This window comes from Sceloporus occidentalis, unplaced genomic scaffold (genome assembly GCF_023333645.1).
Source record: "Sceloporus occidentalis isolate IW3139 unplaced genomic scaffold, rSceOcc1.0.p SCAF_27, whole genome shotgun sequence".
Lineage (NCBI taxonomy): Eukaryota > Metazoa > Chordata > Lepidosauria > Squamata > Phrynosomatidae > Sceloporus > Sceloporus occidentalis.
This window is the reverse complement of record NW_028317007.1, coordinates 9,812,157-9,834,464: the sequence shown is the minus strand read 5'-3', so window position 1 is coordinate 9,834,464 and position 22,308 is coordinate 9,812,157. Positions and strand designations below refer to the sequence as shown.

At 37.0% G+C, this 22,308-nt stretch overlaps 1 protein-coding gene across 1 annotated transcript in view; it reads right to left on the bottom strand.

Annotated features, from left to right (window-relative positions):
* Positions 1-22,308, bottom strand: part of LOC149299919 (propionyl-CoA carboxylase alpha chain, mitochondrial-like) — a 166,654-nt gene that overhangs the window by 62,276 nt on the left and 82,070 nt on the right. Inside the window, exons 17-18 of the mRNA XM_089485827.1 lie at positions 16,718-16,828; positions 14,009-14,111 (exon numbers count right to left, since the gene is read on the bottom strand). Of these exons, the coding sequence (XP_089341953.1) occupies positions 14,009-14,111; positions 16,718-16,828 (214 nt within the window). The remainder of the gene's footprint in view (positions 1-14,008; positions 14,112-16,717; positions 16,829-22,308) is intronic.

Genomic DNA, 22,308 nt, shown 5'->3' with positions numbered 1-22,308 from the left:
GTCTGTGTTTGAATGATACAAAATCTCGATTAAAAAGCTAAGACAAAGTCTGTGGTGTTTTTAGAATTATACCTGTCAAGATGGCACTGAATAAACATCAGGTACTGTAATGATGCAAACACATCAGCATGTTTTCTGCAACGTAAAAAGCTGTACTTCAAAGCAGGATTAATTGCAATGTGTTCACAGAACTGAATGGTCTTGAACAATAACTTATCATTGTACTGTCACCACAAAGGTTTAGACTCAAGGTCGTAATATAATTTGGATTTGCATAGCTGACCTATTGTAAAGTAAACCACCACTTCTGTCATCTGGTTTTGATGCAACCTTTGGGTGCTTAGTCACTGGCAGGAAAGTGCTTCTATTAAAATAAATGGGATCATTTTCTGGTCTCATTAGACTCCATGGAACTCTCACATAGAGGTGGCTGGTGGCGAGAATCACGAGCATGCATTTTTGATTATACCTGGGACCATGCCAAGTATACCACCCTGGAGGTCTCAAACCCCAGCCCCATATTGGTGCTGGGTGGTGAATGGGCCAGCCTATGCAAAAATGAAAGACCTGCCTTCAAGGCAGAACAATTAGCTGCCATTCCTGGGAACCACCGATGCAAATCTAAAGAGTTCCAAGTATGCTGATAACTAACGTTTTCTTTACCCATAAGAAAAAAAAAAATCAGTGTTACCCACTTCCTTTTCTTTAGCTATAAAACTCGAACACCTCCAGACTTACTTTGTATTAAACTGCCTCCTGTTTTAAAATCATTCTTAAGGCAGACCTTAATCACATTCAAATAATATTGGTACGTGTGGATAAATAATGCACAGATGTTTAACAAATCCCTCAAATGAAATTTTGAGAAAAAAGGGGGAGAAAAAAGTAATTATAAAACAAAAACAAAACAGAATTACACTTGGAATAGTCTATTACCACAAAATAGAAATTAGTATAGTATTATTACTACTATGAAACATCTGAGTTGCAATAAATTACATTAAACACACATAACCAAGAAATTACATATCCACATTTTGAGACTAGCATTTTTTTGGAATTTCCAATTGGCTGATTAATACTATGTAACGTTTAATAAAACCAAAAGTTCATTCTTCAAAGTTCAAATACAATTTTAAGTTCGTAACAGGCAATAAAATAGTTTTAGCAGCAGTGATATTGTTTTCAAAAAGAAAAACCTCATAGGGTGAAAATGATCATGGTGTTTTTATTCCATACAATTTCTGAATTAGTTTTGTGGAGTTTATTTACATATGCATTACTAAAGTACAAAGGCAGATTATGACAGCTATAAAAGAAGCACAATTAGGAGTTCGGTAATAAAAACACAAATATTGTCTTAAAACAATTGTCAAGAGTGAACCAGCCATTAAGAAATTCATCATCAGAGCAGTAACAGCAGGTGGGGTGTAAAATGATCAAGAATAATGTGGTGGGGTTCCATGGCAAGTGAGGTCACTTTCACATAGAAATCATGGTAGGATAAAGAGAAGAGAGAAAGAAAGAGGGGGGACCCTCACAATTTGGGCCATTCATCTGAACTGAAGTTCAGAGAATTTCTAGCACTGTGAAATATATGTTATGCAAGCAGAGATGTATTCAGTAGGGGGGGACTGAACCAAGCTACACTACAAAGGAGACCTCCCATGGCTCATGAATAAGTCGAGGAAATGATCAGAAAAAATAGAGAGATGTTTAGACAGATGGCCCACTTAAAATGCCTGGGACAAAGCATAAGTAATTTTAATGAAACTTTAGATCTACCCTGTGTTTTTTTGTTTTTGTTTTTCTAATTTTTATTTCCTCTGACCCCTCCCTAAACGTTAAAGACAAACAAATACGATGGGTAAATCAATTCTAAAATACAATATTAAAATATATTTTTTGGCATCCAATTGATATAATAAATTCTTATTCACAGAACGGCTTTCACAGAGACTTCCAACTAACTAGATGAATGCAAAATACATGGATTGGTTAGATTAAAGGAATTTTAAAAGGACTTGGCTGCCAAAAAAATAAAAAAAAAACTAGCTTTGCTATGGGAGCACTTTCAACATTTTCCAACATAAAAGTTCATCACTATATATACGAAAGATGAAAGCTTAGCATTCAACAAATTGTTCTAAAGTTACATCCATGAGAATAAAACCAAGCTGTCTTAATTGTAGAAAGGTGAGCATTCTGCTCTTATTGCCTTAATTCAAAGTCAATGACATTGTCACCTCTAAAGAGGTCAATTTACTAATGTGTAGCTGTCACTAAAATGATTTTGGTACAACTATTCACCGTGATCCATCTTTTAGGCAAATCTTTCTTTTGTAGGTGGATGAAAGTGCGGACATCATACCTATCTAGTATGACATAGGAAGGGCAGGGATAATGATCAGTTTGCGACACCTTGAATCACATTAAAGGGACACTCCAGCTATAATATAAAGTTTAACCCATTTCATAGCTGTGTGGTCCCTTTAAATACCCATTGGAATTTCCTGAGAGGATTCTGCACAATACCCCATATGTATTTGCATAGTTTAATGGGTGAGGAGACTTTGAAGAACTTTCAGTGATTTTACCACACATTGTGGGGGCTCACTGGTATTGGACCTTCATAATGTCTAGTGATGTCAAGTAGTTGAAATCACAACTGTCCCAACAACTTCCCCTTTAGAAAATAACCACCAATGAATGACAGCAAACAAGATGAAAGTTACCAAGCACAGCACTTTTTGAGGAGGAAAATCTCCCTCTGTGTTTATAACCAGGCAGTGCATTATACTTACAAGTGAAGACAACTAATTAAGGTTCTTGCACTTAAAAGACAATATGTAAAAAATGACACCACAAAAGTCTAATTTAGGGCCAGTCCCCGGATCTTGGCATGTTTGAGCTTTCACACTAAACTAGGAGAAGCCACCGCCAGGGAGGGGTGGACATCTGACTAGATGCTCCATAGGCACCAGTGACCCATACTTGCTTGTTGTTTACTCTGCCTATCACATACAATGAAATCCCATTAAAGGGGAAGTCCCACTGAAAACACAGGCTTTATTTTCTTTTGGTCCAATAAACTTCCTATATCTGTAGACCTGGTGGTGCTGCCATGCTTTGTGAAAACCAGAATACAGAAAGTGTTTAAAAATTATTAGAAGTAGCCACATGTAATAGTGTATTTATTTGGGGCTTGTCCAGGCAGCTCAACAGCACCCATCGCTAGCAAGAAATCTTCCCTGTGCCCTCTGTGTTAAGCACTGAGACATAATATTTATGCTGGGTTCTATCTCAGAATGACCAACAAAGGAATGTTTTTGATGTCCCCAAAAGGCCCCACCGAGCAGCAGCAATGTTAGGGATCCCACTAGGGAAATCTGCCCTAATAACATGGGCCACTCTAGGCCAGAAAAAACAATGGCCACTCAATTGCAATGATTTTTGATCACTGTCTTAATATTGCCCATGCCTCATAATATACCATTCCTAGAGCGACATATGGTGTGTGAATTATCATAAGCAGGGACTGGACATTTTGTTACAATTTAAAGCTAAACTGATAGAGGGAAACAAAAGCTTCTACTACTTCATCCAAAGTTTGGAGGAAATTCAACTTTCAGCAGGCCCCAAGCACAAGGCCAAATCAGCATCAGAGCGGCTCGAGAACAAAAAAAGGTAAATGAGTGACCCAGCTAAAGTTCTGGCCTCAAACCAATTAGAATCTGTGGCACTATTTGAAAACTGCCTTCCACAAGTGGCTTACATTATAGAGAAGCTGCAGCTCTCGTCTCTGGTCCATCTTTCATATCATTGGCAGTATAGCTCTGCAATCAAAATGTGCACAACGGTCTCTTTGGATCCTCCAGAGCACTTGCCAAGCCAACACTGGAACTAATTGGTCATAAGTATTTCACGTCAGGAGATTTGTTTAGCCAAACACATCTCCTGCATGGTAAACAGCTGGGGTGGGGAAATGGGAGCGCTACAGATTACGCATATGTATCGTTATAGGCACACCATGGAAATTAAAAGGAACCATACATCTATCATATGCATTCAATGTGTTTTATTTTTTGTTAAAGCAGTAATTGCAGCTAAATGTTCTATATAAAGGTCCAATTAAAACCAAAGTCAACTCTATGGAACTGGTTTTCAGCTTCCGTGCTTCAGAATAAAATTTTGGACAAAAGAAAATTGTAACTTAGAAACATTAGTATACTGGAAATACACTGTAGATCTAAAACTCTTGAGATTAAAAGCTTTCACAAATCACTTTGCAGAAATTGGTAAAAAAAATAAAATAAAAACATATAGAGCAATTTACTTTAATACTTCATTCTAGCCACTCAATGTCTGTTGCCACATTACTGACACCAAAGCCACACAATGTGGACATCCATTGATGCCACTTCATAGCTGAAATCCCAGGCTCAGACTAAATAAAAAAAAATGCAGCTCAATAATAAGCATGTAAAATAAAACTTTGATTGCCAGGAAAGATGAAAAAATCTCGCTATACAGTTTCCCTGGTGACAAGTTACAAGAAGGGGAAAAAAAAAAGAGAAAAAAAGATTGTGAGTTGAATAGATGTATGATATGAAATTAAAATGTTTCAAGTTGAACAATTCAAAATGGATGGGGAAAGGTTAGAGTAAGGGAGAGAGAAATCAATTCTCCAATGGCAATCATGAATGGAAAAGAAGTATGAATAGGATTTGCCAGTGGGGTGCAACAGCTGCCAAATATCCTGCAGCCAAAGAATTACAATAATACTGATGAAGTGTGCAAGAGCGTTTGGAATCATTGCAGGGAACAGAGGAAAAAAACTCTTGCAATAATGAGCCTATTCTATATCCGATCCAACTCCTGTTGCTGCTTAAAAGAACTGTAAAATACTAAAAACTGGAAAACCTTGTGACATATACATAAATGTAAAATCTATTCTATTGATGTTAGCCCTCCCATGCATGCAAAGACAATGGTCAACGTATACAGCAAAAGTAACCTACAGTCATTCATTCATAGTTTAGGGACATCATATTTGGGAAGATAAGTACCACTTTTAAAGATTGAAGGCATATTTGATATCAGGTTGATGATTTATAAACATTTTCAAGAACTGTCTTAATTTCATGTTCTTACTTTCTATTTTCTATACTATTTTGTATCAGTTTGTTTGTAATAAAAAGTAGAATATATCAATATAAAGGATTAAAATACATTTGTGTAATTGAAAAGGGGGCCAGAATGAATACAAGTAATCTCCATCTATTCTGCAAGCAGAGGTTTGGAGACACAGCATCTTAAGGAAATTGTGACTTTTTTCATAATGGTTATAATAGCACGGTTAGACATTAAAGCATAGGCAGGTGGGAAGCAGGTAAGAACAGGCATTAACAGGAGTCGGAGTGGACATGACCAAGCACCTCATCTCTGTTTGGATACTAAAGTTACTACCTCAGATCCCCAGGAAAGCAGCACCCAGGTATTCCCCTCAGTCCATCTTTCATCCCCTGATCTCCCTGTTTTCTAGGAAGTCAGAATGTTTGCTTGATATAAGTACAGTTCTACAGTATGAGATAGGAGTATATCACAATGTATACAAACATCAGTAACATGTTAATAACCCCTTAAGGACTGGGCTCGTTTTTTTCTTTTTGTACCCTGTGGGACCGAGGCTGTTTTAATACTTTTGTGGTGCTTGTGTTCAGCTGTAATTTTCTCCTCACCCATTTAGTGTACCCACATAAGTTATATATTGTTTTTTTCAGGACAAGATGGGCTTTCTTCAGATACCATTATTTTGATCGTATCATCTTATTTACTATAAAAAAAATAAAAAAAACATGGTGAAAAATTGAAAAAAAACACATTTTATGACTTTTATTTGAAAAATCTTTTACTCACCTAAAAAAGCAAGTAAAAAAACTAGCTAAATAGATTCTACTACTTGTCCTGAGTTTAGAAATACCCAATGTTTTTATGTTTTTTTGCTGTTTTTTGTAAGTTATAGGGCAATAAGTACAAGCAGCGTTTTATGATTTCCAAACCTTTTTTAAAAAATCTGGTCAGTCTGCCTCCATCTCCTCTTTGGAATATCTTTGAAGCCGGTTAACTCAATTTAACCCCGTCAAACCATATATTTTTGAAAACTAGACACCCCAGGGTATTCCAAATGCTGTTATTTTAACCCTTTCCATGCACCAATTATACAACTACATTTTGTCAAACTTTGTAATAGTAATTTGTTTTATTTATTTTTTTCACACAAATTGTACTTTAGTTATAGATATACAGGTTCTGGTATATGTCACTGTCAAACAACACCCCAATGTGTGTTCAGGAACATCTCCTGAGTGCAGCGATACCCCACATGCATTGGTTTGTCGTGTTGTTTGAGATTTAAAATGCCACATTTGGGAAGTGCGCTTTTTTTCTCCATTTTGGTCAGTCTGTACCCATGCCCTATCTTTGAGCTCTGCCACTCCAATTTACCCCATCAGCCATTTTTTTTTATATATTAGACACCCCTTGGGTATTTGAAGTGCCTTTATTTTAACTCTTTGTTGAGATTTTTGAGAAATTTTAGCACTTGCTCAAAATAATAAACTTTATTTTTTTATTTTATTTTATTTTTTTAATACTTTTTTTATATTTATTTTTTTTACACATTTTGCTGGTACTGGATGGTTCATCTAGTGACATCACTGCATAATTATTTTTAAATGTTAGCACATTTTTTTATTTATTTTTTTTATTTATTTTTGAATATTTTACTAATCACATTGTGATTAGAAAGCTGGGCTCCATTGACTTGCATGGTTGAGTGCAGTACCTGTATTCAACCTGCAAGTGGAGCCAGAGTTCTCTAGAGGGTCTGGAGACCATCTAGCGAACTCTTTCATCGTTATTGTTTTTTTTCCTGGGCCGCCGCCCTAAACACTTTTAAAACGAGGCATTACAGTAATGCCGTTTAAGCGAAGAAAGTGATCGTTGATTACTTTCTAAGCTTATTTAATTTTTTGACGGTTCAGGACCGTCAAAGGTCGTTAAGCGACCGTTTTTCCATGACGGTCCTGAACCGGCAAAGGTCGTTAAGGGGATAAATTAAATTGTGTAAGTAAAAAATACTATGCTGGTCCCAAATACCATGTTGAAATGCACAACCGCTATCAATAGGTGACAAAGTCACATAATGTCTAAAACAAATCTTCCCTGTTTTTGATATCTGGATTATTGGGAGGTATCCTTATCGACAGTCTTCACAGAAATCAACTTTTTACAACTAAGCCTTTAACCCAATAATTTAAAGACCTCCTGTTATAAAATGCATCCTTCAAACGTATCAGTTTACTCTTTCTTCCAAAATATACTTGATAAGATCCTAGTCTGTCCTTTTGCTTAACATGCACTAGGCTGCACTCATTAATAGTAAAGGAAAAGAAAATGCAAGTTGCAGAGCTTGGATGTAAAGACCTTACATGACATGTTATTCCCATGTAATTATGGTTTAAACTATGTTAATGTACAGGAAATTAAGTTTGCATTTACCATAAAAACCAACTTCTAATACAATTTTCCTTTTTTGGAGGGGCACCTAGACAGTAAGTGTACGTCAAACATACCTACAAAATAACATCACCTGTATAAAACATTTTCCTGCTAGTTTAGTTCCACATTAAATGTGCATTATTTTCTGATAATATTCTTTGCCAATATTAAATAGCAGCCCTTTGTGATATATCACTCTGTGGCATATGGATTCATCAGCTAGAAACGTGTTTACTTAGTAATACTAAGCAATACATTTTATACTGCTAAGAATTATGCTTAAAATAATGCTAGTATTAAGAACAGAAATATTAGCTCTACCTAGCGTATCAAAGCAGAGTACTTTATACACAAAATCTCCACATTCTGACAAAGGATCAAGTCATTAATTAGTTGCAGTGAAAATAAAAAGTGTGACTTTGGGCATGAGAGTTACTGCTCAAGTAATGTGTATTCGTTTTCAGCCAAGTCTAATATAAGATGAAAGGAGAGATCACAGGGAAAAAAATTAGGAAAATAGAGATTACAGCCAAAGCAAGCAACACATAGGAAGTTCTGCGAGTAATTGGATTTAGATATGCAAACATTACATTAGAGGGCCCGTGAGATAGTATGAGGTAGCCACACCTGGAGACTCGTTCTTTTATACCCGCTAAGCCTGAAATGAAAACAGACCAAAGCCAAGCCATCAAGCTTCAATTGTGTAATATTGGCTGTAGTTTAATAGGTACAATGACCTCAAACAAGCTGGAAATCACTGCAGCCAAAGTATGCTTGCATTTTATATTGAAGCATGTGGTGACACCGCTAGCACGGTCATTAAGATATAGTAAAACTCTGCTCAGGGGTCAGACTTGAAATGTTTCCTACATCAGGGAAATAACGCTAAATGAATTGTAGTAAATCATGAGGCATACGCATATAGCTTAAATAATTAAAACTGAAGTGGACAGCAAGAGAACACTTTCCTTACTTCTTCCCCATTTCACTAATTACTGAGGAGTTTTACATTCCATCAATTTCTCTTTCTTATTCCATAATCCCTAAACAAAAGGCCCCATCTAGTGCCAAATTCAATTACCTTACCATTACTGGTAGAAGTTCCTCAGCTAGGGATCTGTTTCATGCATTAACTGCCACGTCACATTTACCTCCAGCTGGATGACTTACGTTCCACCCACAATGCTGCTATATACTATCTATCTATCTATCTATCTATATATATATATATATATATGTTTCTGTTTGTAAAATTGCGCATCAAAACCACCTGTATGAGTTGCACACCAAAGTTAAACTGTAAAACCAATAATTTAAAACAGGTGCATAAATCATAGGTCAATCAACAAGATAACTTTCAAGATTGGAGGGGGTATGTATGTTTTTATGTATGTATGTGAGTATGAATGTCTACGTATAAGTGTACGTGAACATGAATGTCTATGTATAAGTGTATATGGGCATGGATGTTTAGGTATAGGCATTGCATTGTACCAAATATCTTGGTGGTGACATACCAAGACATTTTGGACAATGCTATGCTTCCAACTTTGTGGAAACAGATTGTGGAAGGTCCATTTCTATGCCAGCATTACTGTGCCCTACTGCACAAAGCATGCGCCATAAAGACATGGTTGGATGAGTTTGTAGAACTTGACTGGCCCGCACAGAGCCCTGACCTGAAACCCATCAAACACCTTTGGGATGAACTGGAGATTGGGAGCCAGGCCTTCTTGTCCAACATCAGCGCCTGACCTCTACTGGATGAATGGACAAAATTCCCAGATACACTCCTAACTCTTTCCAGAAGAGTAGAAGCTATTATAGCTTCAAAGGGGGATCAATTTCATATAAATGTCTATGTGTTTAGAATGCAATGTCATAAAAAGTCCAGAAAAACAGCCCCAAAATGAAAGAGCCACCACCATATTTAACTGTAGGCATGAGTTACACCTTTTCATATCTCTCTGTGTGCGCCCAACCACTTTATTTATGGTTTCATCTGACCATAGAACCTGATTCCATTTGAAGTTCCAGTATAATGATCCCCTCACACGAACCCTTAGGAATTCTTTAGGCCACACAGGTTTCCATGGAGGAAGAAGGTAGGCAGAGAAGGGGAGTAGATAAAATGGTGATCTTTAATATTTAAAAGAAAGGCAAACAGGTTATTCAGATGTGCAGCCGTCGTCAACACGCACTAAAAAAAAAAAAGGCAAAACACGTAGTGCGTGTTGACAATATTGGGAGGAGGAGTTAGAATCACGGAGTGGAACAGAGGACTAATACGGGGTCTCTTCGTGGTAACGCTACTACTTCTGAAGCCTGGACTCTGAACATCCAAAACGGAAGATAACAAGTTTGTCTTTCTTTTAAGAGGCAATGATGGCACAGGCATGCTGTTTTGGTGTTAGGATGGCACTGATTAGCTGCTTGCGGGCAAAGATGGCACTGTGGGGCACGTTGCTTTGTGGGAGCCCTGTGGTTTCTAGTTATGCACCTGTATTCTTTTTATCAAATTATTTCTCTTTCCATAGTTACATTGGTTACTTCATTAGATGTTTTGACTGGAATTGTTTTTATATATAATGTGTAACATACACTGTCTCGTTTTGATGTTCCGTATGTGAAATACTTTATCTTTTACTGTCAGAGTTATAACAATGTAACTCAAACTGCTGAACTGTTCAATAGATTGTTACTTATATGATGCCTGTGCTCCATAGTCTTATTTTTTTTCAATCTTGATTTGTTATTACTGTACTTTCCTTACACACCATATATTTGCGGAAGCGAATAAAAAGACTAAAAATGTATATGCAGGTTAATTCTCCAAACAAAATACACTTAGTTAGAAAACTAGAGACGGGCCTTTCAGGTACTGAGACTGCCACACTAACTTTTGCGCCCTGGAATCAGCTTATTTGGCTGATATGCCGCCTTCAGAAGTAATGTGTTAACGGTGTGACGTCCTTGCAGACACATGTTCCCTCCTAAAAGCCTTTATTAAGTCATTATGGCCATCGTCCATAAGGAGGACAAGATAATTATACAATATAATGCTGAAGCAGTATATGTTACAAAACATTTAAATAGTTTATTTGCACTTCTTATTGATTTTAAAATTCCACCTTTCATAAATTTTTGGGGGAATAGTTTCTATTTTTTTGTTTTCCAACTAATAATAAACTCCTTGAAGTAGCGAGAGATAAGGAGCATTGGGCTGCTAAACTATTCCACAGTTAAAGGGAGGTTACCCTCACATACTCCAGGTGGGCGCACTCCGGTCTCTTAGAGACCTTCTACACCCGGTTACGCCGTCCTTCCACATGACTTTTACATATCACGGGATCAAACATTATGTCTCTTCCTTGTTACCTAACACTCAACTCACCAGACCGCTGTCAGGGTTCGAACAGTTATGCTTAGCAGGTACTGAGCCTGCTCACTTATTATCCACACTCTATGCTATGCTTCAGGAGGTGTATGGGACTACTAAGCCCTTTTACTTCAGTCTGTGGGAAAGGGACCTGCAGACTCCTATGACCGACGCTGACTGGGACAAGATACTCCTGTTCACCCACAAGGGGGTGAACTCTAGTTGGGTACAGGAATGCAACTACAAATTATTGACCCGTTGGTATAGAGTCCCGGCCGAATTACATCGTTTTCTTCCTCAGGTCTCGCCCCTTTGTTGGAGGTGTGGGACTGAGGTTGGCACCTATAGGCATATCTGGTGGGACTGCGCTCACATTCGCCCGTTCTGGCTTGCTGTGGTTAAAGTTATTCGTGACATTATTGACCCAGATTTCGAATTCTCGCCTCAGGGTTTATTACTGCACCACACTCAGGCGTCGTTTGCCTCTTATAAGAAATCATTGGCCATTCACTTGATCCATGCAGCCAAAGCCATCATACCCCGTTTCTGGAAAATACCGGGTCCACCCCCGGTTTCAGCGTGGGTTACCCGTGTCAATATTATCTCCCAGATGGAAGATCTGGTGGCATCTGCCCATGGTCGTGAATATACCAACGGTCTCAAGTGGCTACCGTGGGCCACTTTTGTCTCCTCTCCCCGACTGCTTGATTTGTATCTCCCGTGATGGCCACGTCCTGCTCCTGTTCTGTTGGTGAGGAGACTTTGACTGCCTTGGGGACCCTGATTATTCTAACTTCCAGTCCCTGTGTATTTCCGGTGGCTCATTTGTCATGTGTGGTTCAATGCATTACCCTTGGAGCACATTTTTGTTCATTTTTATGGTTTTATTTCTTGTTTTCTTGTTTGTTTTTGTTTTTTTGTTTATTGACGATACTATTGTCAGATACGTCAGTCGTTTCATTCCATGTACTACTATTGTATGACACAACGCGATTTGTCGGATTATTGCCACACTTGCTCCCATGTTACTGATGGACCTGATCGGTCCTCGCTATGATTGTTTTTGCCATACCTGGTTTCTACTATGGGTCCTTCCCCGTAGTAGTTTGTACTTCTCCGGCTGCTCCTGACTTGCTCTGTAACACTCGTCATACTTGATTGTTCTGACCTTGATATTGCCTTATTGTATTATGCCATGTCAATAAACGGTGTTGAATTAAAGGGAGGTTACCCCCCTTGAAATTACCGGAGGTAGCAGCAGCTAATCACATGTATGCTAGCTAATCATTCAGAGACTATACATACGATTGGCGGCTGTTGCTGCTCCCATTGACTTAAACAAGAATGTTACTACACATGTGCAAGGGGTAATATGTAATACAGTACATATTACATACATGCAATATTTACATATGTATCTGCACCAGGTGTACTTACAACAAAAGCTTCCTACTGTTGGGAGCTTGAGGCAGAGGTGAATTAACGAGGCCCCTGTTGCTAAAGAGCCCCCAACACCACCACTCATTGCTCACATGCTATTTACATATCTATATATATATTTATATATCCAACTGCACTTTATATATTTTTATTCAGTTGTACAACTGAAGAATGCAGATTACTAACCGAAGTACATGAAAGAACATAAATCTACGTTTCATCCCAAGACTCAAAAACTCCATATAAGATCTAAAACAATTCTTACATGAACCCTTAAAGAGGAATTGTGTCTGTTTTTATTCATTATTGTGATACAGGGCTACTCTCTAGCGAGCGGGGTGGGTGCATGTCATCCAAGAAGTGAGGGCCAAAATTCCTCCACAGCCATGTAAAAGGCACATTAGCAGTTATTGCAAACATTTGATTGGATTTATTTACTCCAAGGGTGGCACAACCAGTTACTAGGTTCTGAGGGCAATTCATTTTTCACATGGGTGACATAGGTATTTATTTCAGTTACTGAAGGTAAAGCGTAAATCATCATTTAAAAGCTGTATTTTGCGTTTACTCATATTTTCTTTATTTTACGTAGAAATTAGTTGGATTGTCTGAAATATTACATGTGACAAACAAAAAAATAGCAACGATCAGGAAGGGAGCAGATACTTTTGTGTTAAAGTGAATGTGTATATGTATGTGTGTGTGCATGAGCATATGGTATTAGTGAGTGTGTGTTAGTATCTGGTGTTAGCATGTCGCCAGCTAGGTATCTAGCGTGGAGCATTTTACATGAACTTTAAACTCTGCAAATGTAACATTATTCAACCGGAGTGTGCATTGTGTGACACAGAAAAAAATACAAAGATACTACATACTATTAAAAGTAGTAGACAACCACCATTCAGAGGGCAACTCACAACTGTTTCAAGTTCAATTTCAAAGAGGACTGAAATCAGGGCTAACCCACAGCACCCAGGATGCCCCACGTGAGATGCTTCAGGCCAAAAGTCAAGTCAAATATCAATGGGAGTCTATCTACATGCAAAGATTTCTAATATTATGCACAGTCTCCTCGTGATGACTTGGTTTCCACACTTCTCAAGGATGTATGACCTAAACATCTTTGCAGCACCGTTATTAGGTTGCCATGAGACCGCTTACGTACCAATTGTACATATGCCTCATACACATTGGAAACCATGCACGCTGCTGATTACAGTGGTTTAGAAGCAGTGATTTTGACAAACATGCAGGTTTTAACCATGCTGAATGCAGATTATGTATTTTACTCAATCATCCAACATTCAATTGGCTGGCTTTAGAGGCTCCCAAGGATTAACACACAGCTTTGTGGGCACTGAGATGTCTAAAACCATAGATCCCTCTATACATTCCTGTAGGAAAAGGCAGCCCCAAACACCATCTGCAATTAATACAGGATAGTTTAATGTGGCAATCAGAAGCCCTGTGTGCAATATGGAAGCACGTGACCTTGTCTACAGACAGAACAGAGACATTTATTTAATTACCGACTATTAATCTAGTTTAAAGCTATATGTACCAGACTCCCTTGTATTAAAATCACATTTACCCATATTTCTGTGTCTCCTTTTTAAATAAGCATACCTTGTATTATTCAGAAACCTATGAGATCTTGTCTGTAAAGCGACATACAAACATGTCGCTGTAGCGAGAAGCTCATTTTTCTCTTTAGATGACAATATGTGACCTGTTGAAAAAGAAAATTGATGTGATGGCTTAACATTATGAAATCACTTCACATTTTGTTTCTTAAAAATTAATTAGAAGCCTTAAATTACACTTCTGGATGCCAATCCAAACAACACACACTTACAGGGTGAGGTATAAGTTTACGTTACCCATCCGCCATTCAAAAACATTCACACAATCAACAACATCAAACATCCAGACACACTTATTAATGTGACATGTATTTGTGGTAGGGGACGTTTTTGTGCGTATAAAGTAATGGGTTTTCTTCAAAACATTAAGGCTCTCTCTACTAGGCAAAGCTGTCAACTTTTAACCCATCAAAGGATCAATCATCCACAAACAGAAGCTTGTTCAGGAAACTATCCTGTCCGGTGCCAAAGCTGGAGCTATATTCCACACAGCTGAATTGTCAACATCTTTTTCTGGAATAAATAGTATAATTGCTACTGTGACTAAGGTTATATCAATTACTACAGAAGTCTACAGGGCTACAGAGAAATGTGTCCATATAAATATATATGTGTGCATATGATGACATGCACACAAAGATATATATATATTTTTTTTTTTACATATCTATTTCACTTAACTGTATTGCAAAAACTGATTAATTGTGTGACGTGTGTACATTAACGTTTAAACGCCTCAAACACAAAAACTTTACTGAGATTATCTTCTACACAAAAATGAAAAGGCTCTGCTGCTGTTTCTGCTTAATGATCTGGCGCCTGATTGGCATCTTTTACAGTATATAAAACAGGAACAGGCTTGGGTCAGGTTGTAGCTGCTCCGGTAGGTCGAGAATGGAATGCAGAAATAGGCGACCTCTACTTCCTGACATATCCCTTGAAATTAATATTAGGAAACTTCACCCTAATCAAAAGCTCCCTTTCCCTGTGCTGAAAAATTACACGTGGTAACCCTTTGAAAGGAAAAAAAGTGAGAAAATGACCTAATTCAAGTATAATCGGGGATTATTTAATAACTCACTGCTGAGTTTCTGCATGGTCAGCTGGCACCAAGATTCCAATAATGTATTGCTCTTTTTTAACACAGGTGGCCCCTGGAACTTTTGAACAGTATGTTTACACAAATAAATATATATTTTTTTCTACATCTAAGCTTTAATAAAAACGCCAATTACAAAATTGAGCTGTGAAGTGCGTGAAGTCCAGCTATTTTATAAAATCAGTGGAACATTTTTAACTAATGAAATGGTATTATTGTTTTTTTATTGCTTGGCTCTTATGATTATGATGATGTTAATCAAGTTATTTTTGTATCACAGTCTGCTATATAAAATGCTACATGAGAAAGATCTTAACGATAATGTCACAAACCAACAAAAGCAGCATAGGCTTTGTTGGTAAAATTAACAACAATAAACACTTTCCTTTAAAGGTTCCATCTAAAGGCTGCCATTGTTGTATTGTGGGTGATCTTCCCTACAATAACACTACACTGAGCTGATGATGGCAATGCTAACGGAGTCTGCTCCGCAAAAAGATTTTCATTAGTCACTGTTTAAAAATATAATTTCAAAAAGATTGTGCTGGGATTTTTTTTATCCGATACTAATAACACAATTTGGTGGGAGTTCCCCTTTAAAGGAATACCAATCTACCAATTTGTTTCCATGCATGACATACATCTCCAATATTTGCACCAAACTGCCTTATCTGAACATGGCATAATGCTATCAGTGCCATTGTACAATTATAAGCACAGCCCCTATATATTGAAATAAAAATTGCAGTCAGAGCGGTCAGATTTCAAAATAAACTAGTTTTACGTACAATAAAGCTTTTGTTCTGTGGTCTGTTCTAACAGCTGGTTTCTGGATACTGTATATTTGGGAATCAATGACTCAGAAACTGTACTTTTTATTTGACTTTTTATATGGCTATAAAATGTGCTTTATGAACTATACTTATTACGGGTTTTATGATAAGCTCTGATTTGGGCCATCCCCCACCTTCTTCTCTCTGGTAGTATGACGGATGCATGCTTTGACTTGTCAGCACTGCTATAGAACATTAGAACCCCTGCGGTTTATATCTTGTGTACATACCGATTTCACATTTGGCCATGGCTTCTTGTATTGATCAACATGCATCTGGTTTTGGCTTTTTATGTATATATTTTTTCATTATGAGGTCTATTTGCCTGGTTTCCCTAATGCTGCTTTGGTGTACTTTTTTCCCTGTTTGTGAGACTTAACTCGGTCACCTGCAGTGCCACGTAGCCTTTGATGTATATGTAGTTTTTACTTTCTTGTGTATGCATATACTAGGAGCATTGTCAGCCTGCTGTGTGCTCATTTCATGTGATAAGTCTATTCTATCATGACTCTGTAACACTAAATATTCCTCTTTTCAAGTGGTACATACTGCACCTTTTCTTTAACAGGACTATAAACACCTTTGCTGATTTATGATGCTATGCTAAAGGTCTCGTACATTCTAACACACACACACACGGGGAATTATGAAAGTACTTTATTAAAGTGTAATTATGTACTTTATTATGTATGCTATAACAATGTGGATGTTACGTCCTTCTACATGCACACGCACAAACATGCAGTATTCATTCACGCACCTTTAAATCCGTCAGGATATACTTCAGGAAGAAATTTTGTTGTTATATTTCCTTTGACGAAGAGCGGGTGAGTGATCACTTCCCGTAATAAAGGAATATTGTGAGTTACACCTGAAAAATATAAAAAGATGGGATACAATCAGATCGGTAATGCCTGGGGGGAAAAAAATTATCTTTACTTCTGTGATTTACATTGAAAATGTTCCAGAATTTTCAAACAGCGAATGAACTGTGCACTTCTCTTAACACAGCAATTTTAAAGATTGAAATTAGCACTTTGACATGTGTTTACAAACGCTACAGAGTAAAGTTGCGTAGAGTTGAGTAGAGTCGTATTAGCAGCAGTGTTACCAATATAACATAGGGTTTCATTGGATATTTAGTGTGAGTTTGCAGTGCACGTTAAGACATTAATTCCGGTGTGTATTTTCCAGATTATGGTCAAGATACATATTAAGTGTATTTATCAATAGCCAAATTGGCCTAAGATTTACCTTGAGATTAAAATTCTCTGGATACTTAGTAAAATAAAGAAGCACTTTGACCCCACTTGCAGAGGGACCCTCTGTGGTCATTTATCTGAGAATCCTATACAAGCAAAAAGATTTTTCAAGAGATGAACATTTCACAGGAAACTCATTCCTGCTCTGCGAGCTCAGTTCTAATCAAAATTAAGTTGAGTAAACTCACAACAACGCGCAATATATCCTCGGATTTTCAGCCCTGTTTTGGACCAGCATCTCGTACGTAATATTGTACTGAGAAACAGGCACTGGATTCTGAAGGCAGCCCCTTTTATAGAAACTTTGTTTTCTGCTAATACCTTTATGGTAATGACTGAACCTGCTAGAGACTAAACACTGCCCCAGTTAACCTCTTTACTCCAATAAGTCTCTAAAGCAATACAGGACTCGATAAGCTGACATGACTAATCCTCCTTGTACACCGACATCTAAACCAAAGCCCTACATTATTCACAATCTGTACTGTGTCCCACCATCCAAAGATAGGAAGGTAGATTTTAACAGAAAATTCAGGTAACCCATATAATTGATCTATCTTGGGCATCTATATTTTAAAAAAAGAAAAAAGTCACCCAGTGAAACAAAAATTCTAAATTTATTCTAAAAGTGGCAAAAAAACACTAAAATATATTCCATAGAATAGATTTGTTTCTTATTCAAAATATTGAAAATCACCAATTGTTTCTACTGAGCAAAACACCACAAAATTAAACAAAAAAAATGAGATATTCCATTTAATTTTAGGTGATTGCATTCATGCAGTCAAATAAAGCACAGGGTAAACATAATAACGCCTAGACTATTTATGTAGTGTATAATTAAACCACAAAAGACAAACCCCTTAGTATTCTCCCATTTGATTGTGTAAAAAAAACCAAAAAAATACAAGAAACTACACAATCTTATGTTTTTGTTCTGTAGACCGTTCTCAGAATCCCGGTGAGATGATAGTTGATGACAGATGACAGAGAACTCAGTGTCTGAACTGATTGCCCCAAAAGGCTTGAAATCAAAAGCTGCAAGGAATATCTTAATTCATTCCAAACCTTGTGCTAAAGAAAAACGGATTCGCTTTCACCACTGAAAACTTAAAAAAAATAAAAATTGATTGTTTGTGGAACTTAACAGCAAGGAAGATCTATATGTGCAAATCAGTATTCTAAATCCATCAGCCGCCATGGACACACAGCATATACAGAGTCTTTAAATCGGTAAGATGATACAACACACTACTTTACATTTACTCAATTATGTCAATTGTAATTATCTTCTTATTTTCCCAATGGGGGAAAAAAAGCCATTGATGTTTCCCTACTATAAATTTTATAAGGACATCATGGAACATTTTATCTTTCATTGAAAATATTACTTAATTTTCATACAATCTATAAAAAAGAAAATAAAGTATATTTTTGAATTTAATGGAGGTACATTATGCTTTACAACATATTTTTAAGCATGGGAGGCCATCCTAAATCAAACTGACTCTTTAGGAGAACACGGATAAAAGAACACACTACATATATGGCCCAAAAACCAGACAGTTCGTTTTTGACCCACTCGTTTTTCAGGCAATTAATTACGCTCCCCGCCCATACGGTTCGGCCAAAGACTCGGGGGCATTTTTAATTCAGGAACAAAATTTGTTGTCTGGTGCCCTCATTCACACTCTCACTTTGTATACGTGTCTATGTATATGTAAAATAGGAAGGCCTTTTGGCCCATAGTAAGTAATATATTTAAAGAGATTTAGCTTCATACAAGCCACAACATTTACTGTTAGGACCTACCTATATTGGAGTACTAAGCATAATATGGCCATATGTGACAACATTTTGTTATCTTGGAAAGGTCTTATGTAGCCTTGAGAGTTTGCAACCTATTTGAAGTGAATGTGCTGATCCAAGGCAATGTCATTGTACATATGTACCGTTCATTATCTCAGTATTTAGTTATAAAATTAATACTGTAGCATTCAAAGTAAACAGAGGCTCTTAGCGTTAAACCAGACTATGACCTTTGTGAGGGCTGAGAAGGTCTCCATCTGTGTGTGTGAATAACTGCTTGAGTACAGAAATTAGGAATCTAGAACAGCTTCGTCAGGCAACCTGCTGCTTCCCAAACACCAGTCAGACATTACCACCACACACGCAGGATCAAACAGAGGCCAACGAGCAATACCTTATTCATGAAAAGATCAGAATTCTAACACGCTGGCTCAAATAAATTGACCAGGCACCATCAGTGTAAGTTGTATGGGGGTAAACCCCAGTATTTGGGCCATTTTGTTTTACAAAACAAAATCTTAAATCAATGACAGGAAATTTTATATATATATATATATATATATATATATATATATATATATATATATATATATATATATATATATATATAAATCCTAAATGCATCAGTCTTAATATAAATATGCATAGAAGGATAAACATTACGCTATTAGAGCAGACCTAACTATATTTATTGGTGATGAAAGCCAACATAACTACAAACCATAGTAGAGTCTCACACAACAGGTATCCTTGGAAGAGGCAGTAACCACTGCTAAAGTAATCAGAGATGCTGCATGCCCTGACTACAGATTGCTTTGGGGTTGCATACATCTAAGATGAAGCCTGACGGTTTCACAGTTAAAGAAGGCTTCAAACAGCCGCGCATCAGCTGCAGAGTGATTGATTCCTCAGTAACCTGCGTTTCACAATATGCTTTACATTTTAAACCAGTGTACCGACTTACACTGGCCAGTCGTGTGCTCGGTATTCATTCTGTCTTTGAGAAAAACAAAAAACGGATTGGGGTACGGAACTATCTCTGGCAGAAAGCCATGTTATTATTTGTAACACCAACAGAGAGAAACAAAAATACAGTTGGTTGGGAGAAAAAAAAAAACTCCAATTCCAACAGTACTGATAAAAAGAAACCAACTAAAATAAGGTTTTGAATAAAAATCAACTATGTGTTGGATAAATGAACAGTATATATATATATATCAGAACTATCTTTCTTTTGTACCAACTTCAATCGTACAGTATTCTGGTATATGGCGCTGGGCTTTATTCATTAATAAAGATGATGTAGCTGTGTAAATAACCGGCACATCACTGATAGTTCAGGATTTAATGTAGGATGAATTTTCAAAAGAAGCAATAACATTCCTAAAGTCCTAAAAGGGAAAACTGACATATATTGAACTCATGGAAACAATGCAGGCACATGGGCCATCCTGTGGAGGCTGATCCGGGCTTCTGGCATAGTCAACCTGAGTTTCAACACATGCACATGGTTAACCTTCTTTTTAGCGACAAATCTCAACAGGTAGATTTTCAATACCAGACTCAGTCAAGGTATAAGTGATCATCTACTTACGTGCTTTTAGAAGATGCAAAACAAATATTAGAATTAAAGACTATAGCCTACATATTTCTGACAATGAGTTATTTTAGCTTCACTTAACACACTTAAAACTCTCAGCAAGTTAATCATAGTGGAACATGGATTTACAGAACTCTTTCTAGTTCTACAATTACACTGAAATCCTTACATACTTGCTTATTGTCAATAAAGACGATATAAGGTTAACTACAATGTCAAATAGACTTGTCATATACAGAAAATGGTACAGAAAGCCCCTTTACTGTATTAACTATTACCACTTCTGCTTAAATTGTAACTAGTTAGTCCCTTAGTACATAAAAGGAAAAGAAGGCCTTTCGCTTGGACGGTGGCATGACCATTTAAACAAATATTTGCAGGTTCAAGAATGGAGCAGTGCTACAGGCAGCATAATGCGCTGATGAAAAAAATTCAAGAGTTTTCTGCCAGGTTTCCAACTCTTCACAGTTGGCCCATTTTCTTGCACGGTAAACTGCTCAGAGTTCTCACGACGTGCTGCCTGTTCCATTCACCTCCAAGCTCTCCTTACGCCTGCTGTGGACCAACCCTAGGTTAAGATGTAGAGCGAGTGGAGACATTTGTTAAAAGTAAATCAAGCAGCACACCTAGTGTGACCGTGCTTATGGGGGAGCATCTTGTTTAGGGAATGACTGACAACACGGTAAGCAAAAAAAAAATAAAAAAAAAATACAATGCCCTTCAACAGTTTGTTTTTGTAGGATATGACTATGAAGGAGAATACTTTCAAAGAATAATGCTCACTAGCAGGAGATTTTATTCCTTCCTGCCTGTCAAAATGTGCAATTTGCTTTTCGGCTACCCGATGCTTCAAAATATAGTCGTAGCTTGCAGGTAAAAAAAAATCATTAGAAATAAATGAAAGACGTGTAAAATAAACCTGAAGGTGAGACATTCCTCTATTCTTTAATGATCATCCTCAAAATATGTGAAACTGCCCAGAAATGATCACATATATGGTCAACCATTTGTTTTTATCAATTATAGGTTAGTTTTTTTGGGGGGGGCACTTTAAGGTGAATTTACTAAAATGTGAGTTAGTCCTTCTCAGAGGAAAACACGCTGGAGCTTCTTCTAATCCTCAAGCTCTTTCAAGTCAAAAATGTCAATTTCACAATTATTTGCATAATTAAATTAATGTATTTATTATATTCTTTAAACATTAGTTTTTAAAAAGGATGTCATATCACGGAAGCCAAGATCCGTGGCAACTTAACAATATAAGTTAAGTGGTTTCTACGCATACAGTAGGTCTCTAATACACATATGTACTGCCTATTTTAACGTTTAATTTTTATACACCACTGCAAAACATAGCATCTGAAGTAAGTTTGGTGGCCAGCACACCCAGTGCCTGATCTCTGCTTTTCATATAAACCACATTTATAATTAAGATCTAGATCACAGTCAAATTTTTTTTTTCTGAGAAGTTTGTGTGCTTCACTAGACTTTGGCAATATAATGTGACAGGACATTCTAAATATTCTTAAAGATTACAGTGTCAAAGGATGACTCTGTTAAGTCATCATCAATGAGTGAATTGAATGGTAGGTGGGTACAACAGTCTGGACATGAATCGGTCATGACTCATGAAGAGTTAGCAATGTTGTAGATATAACTTCCGGAGAATAGTTAAATTTA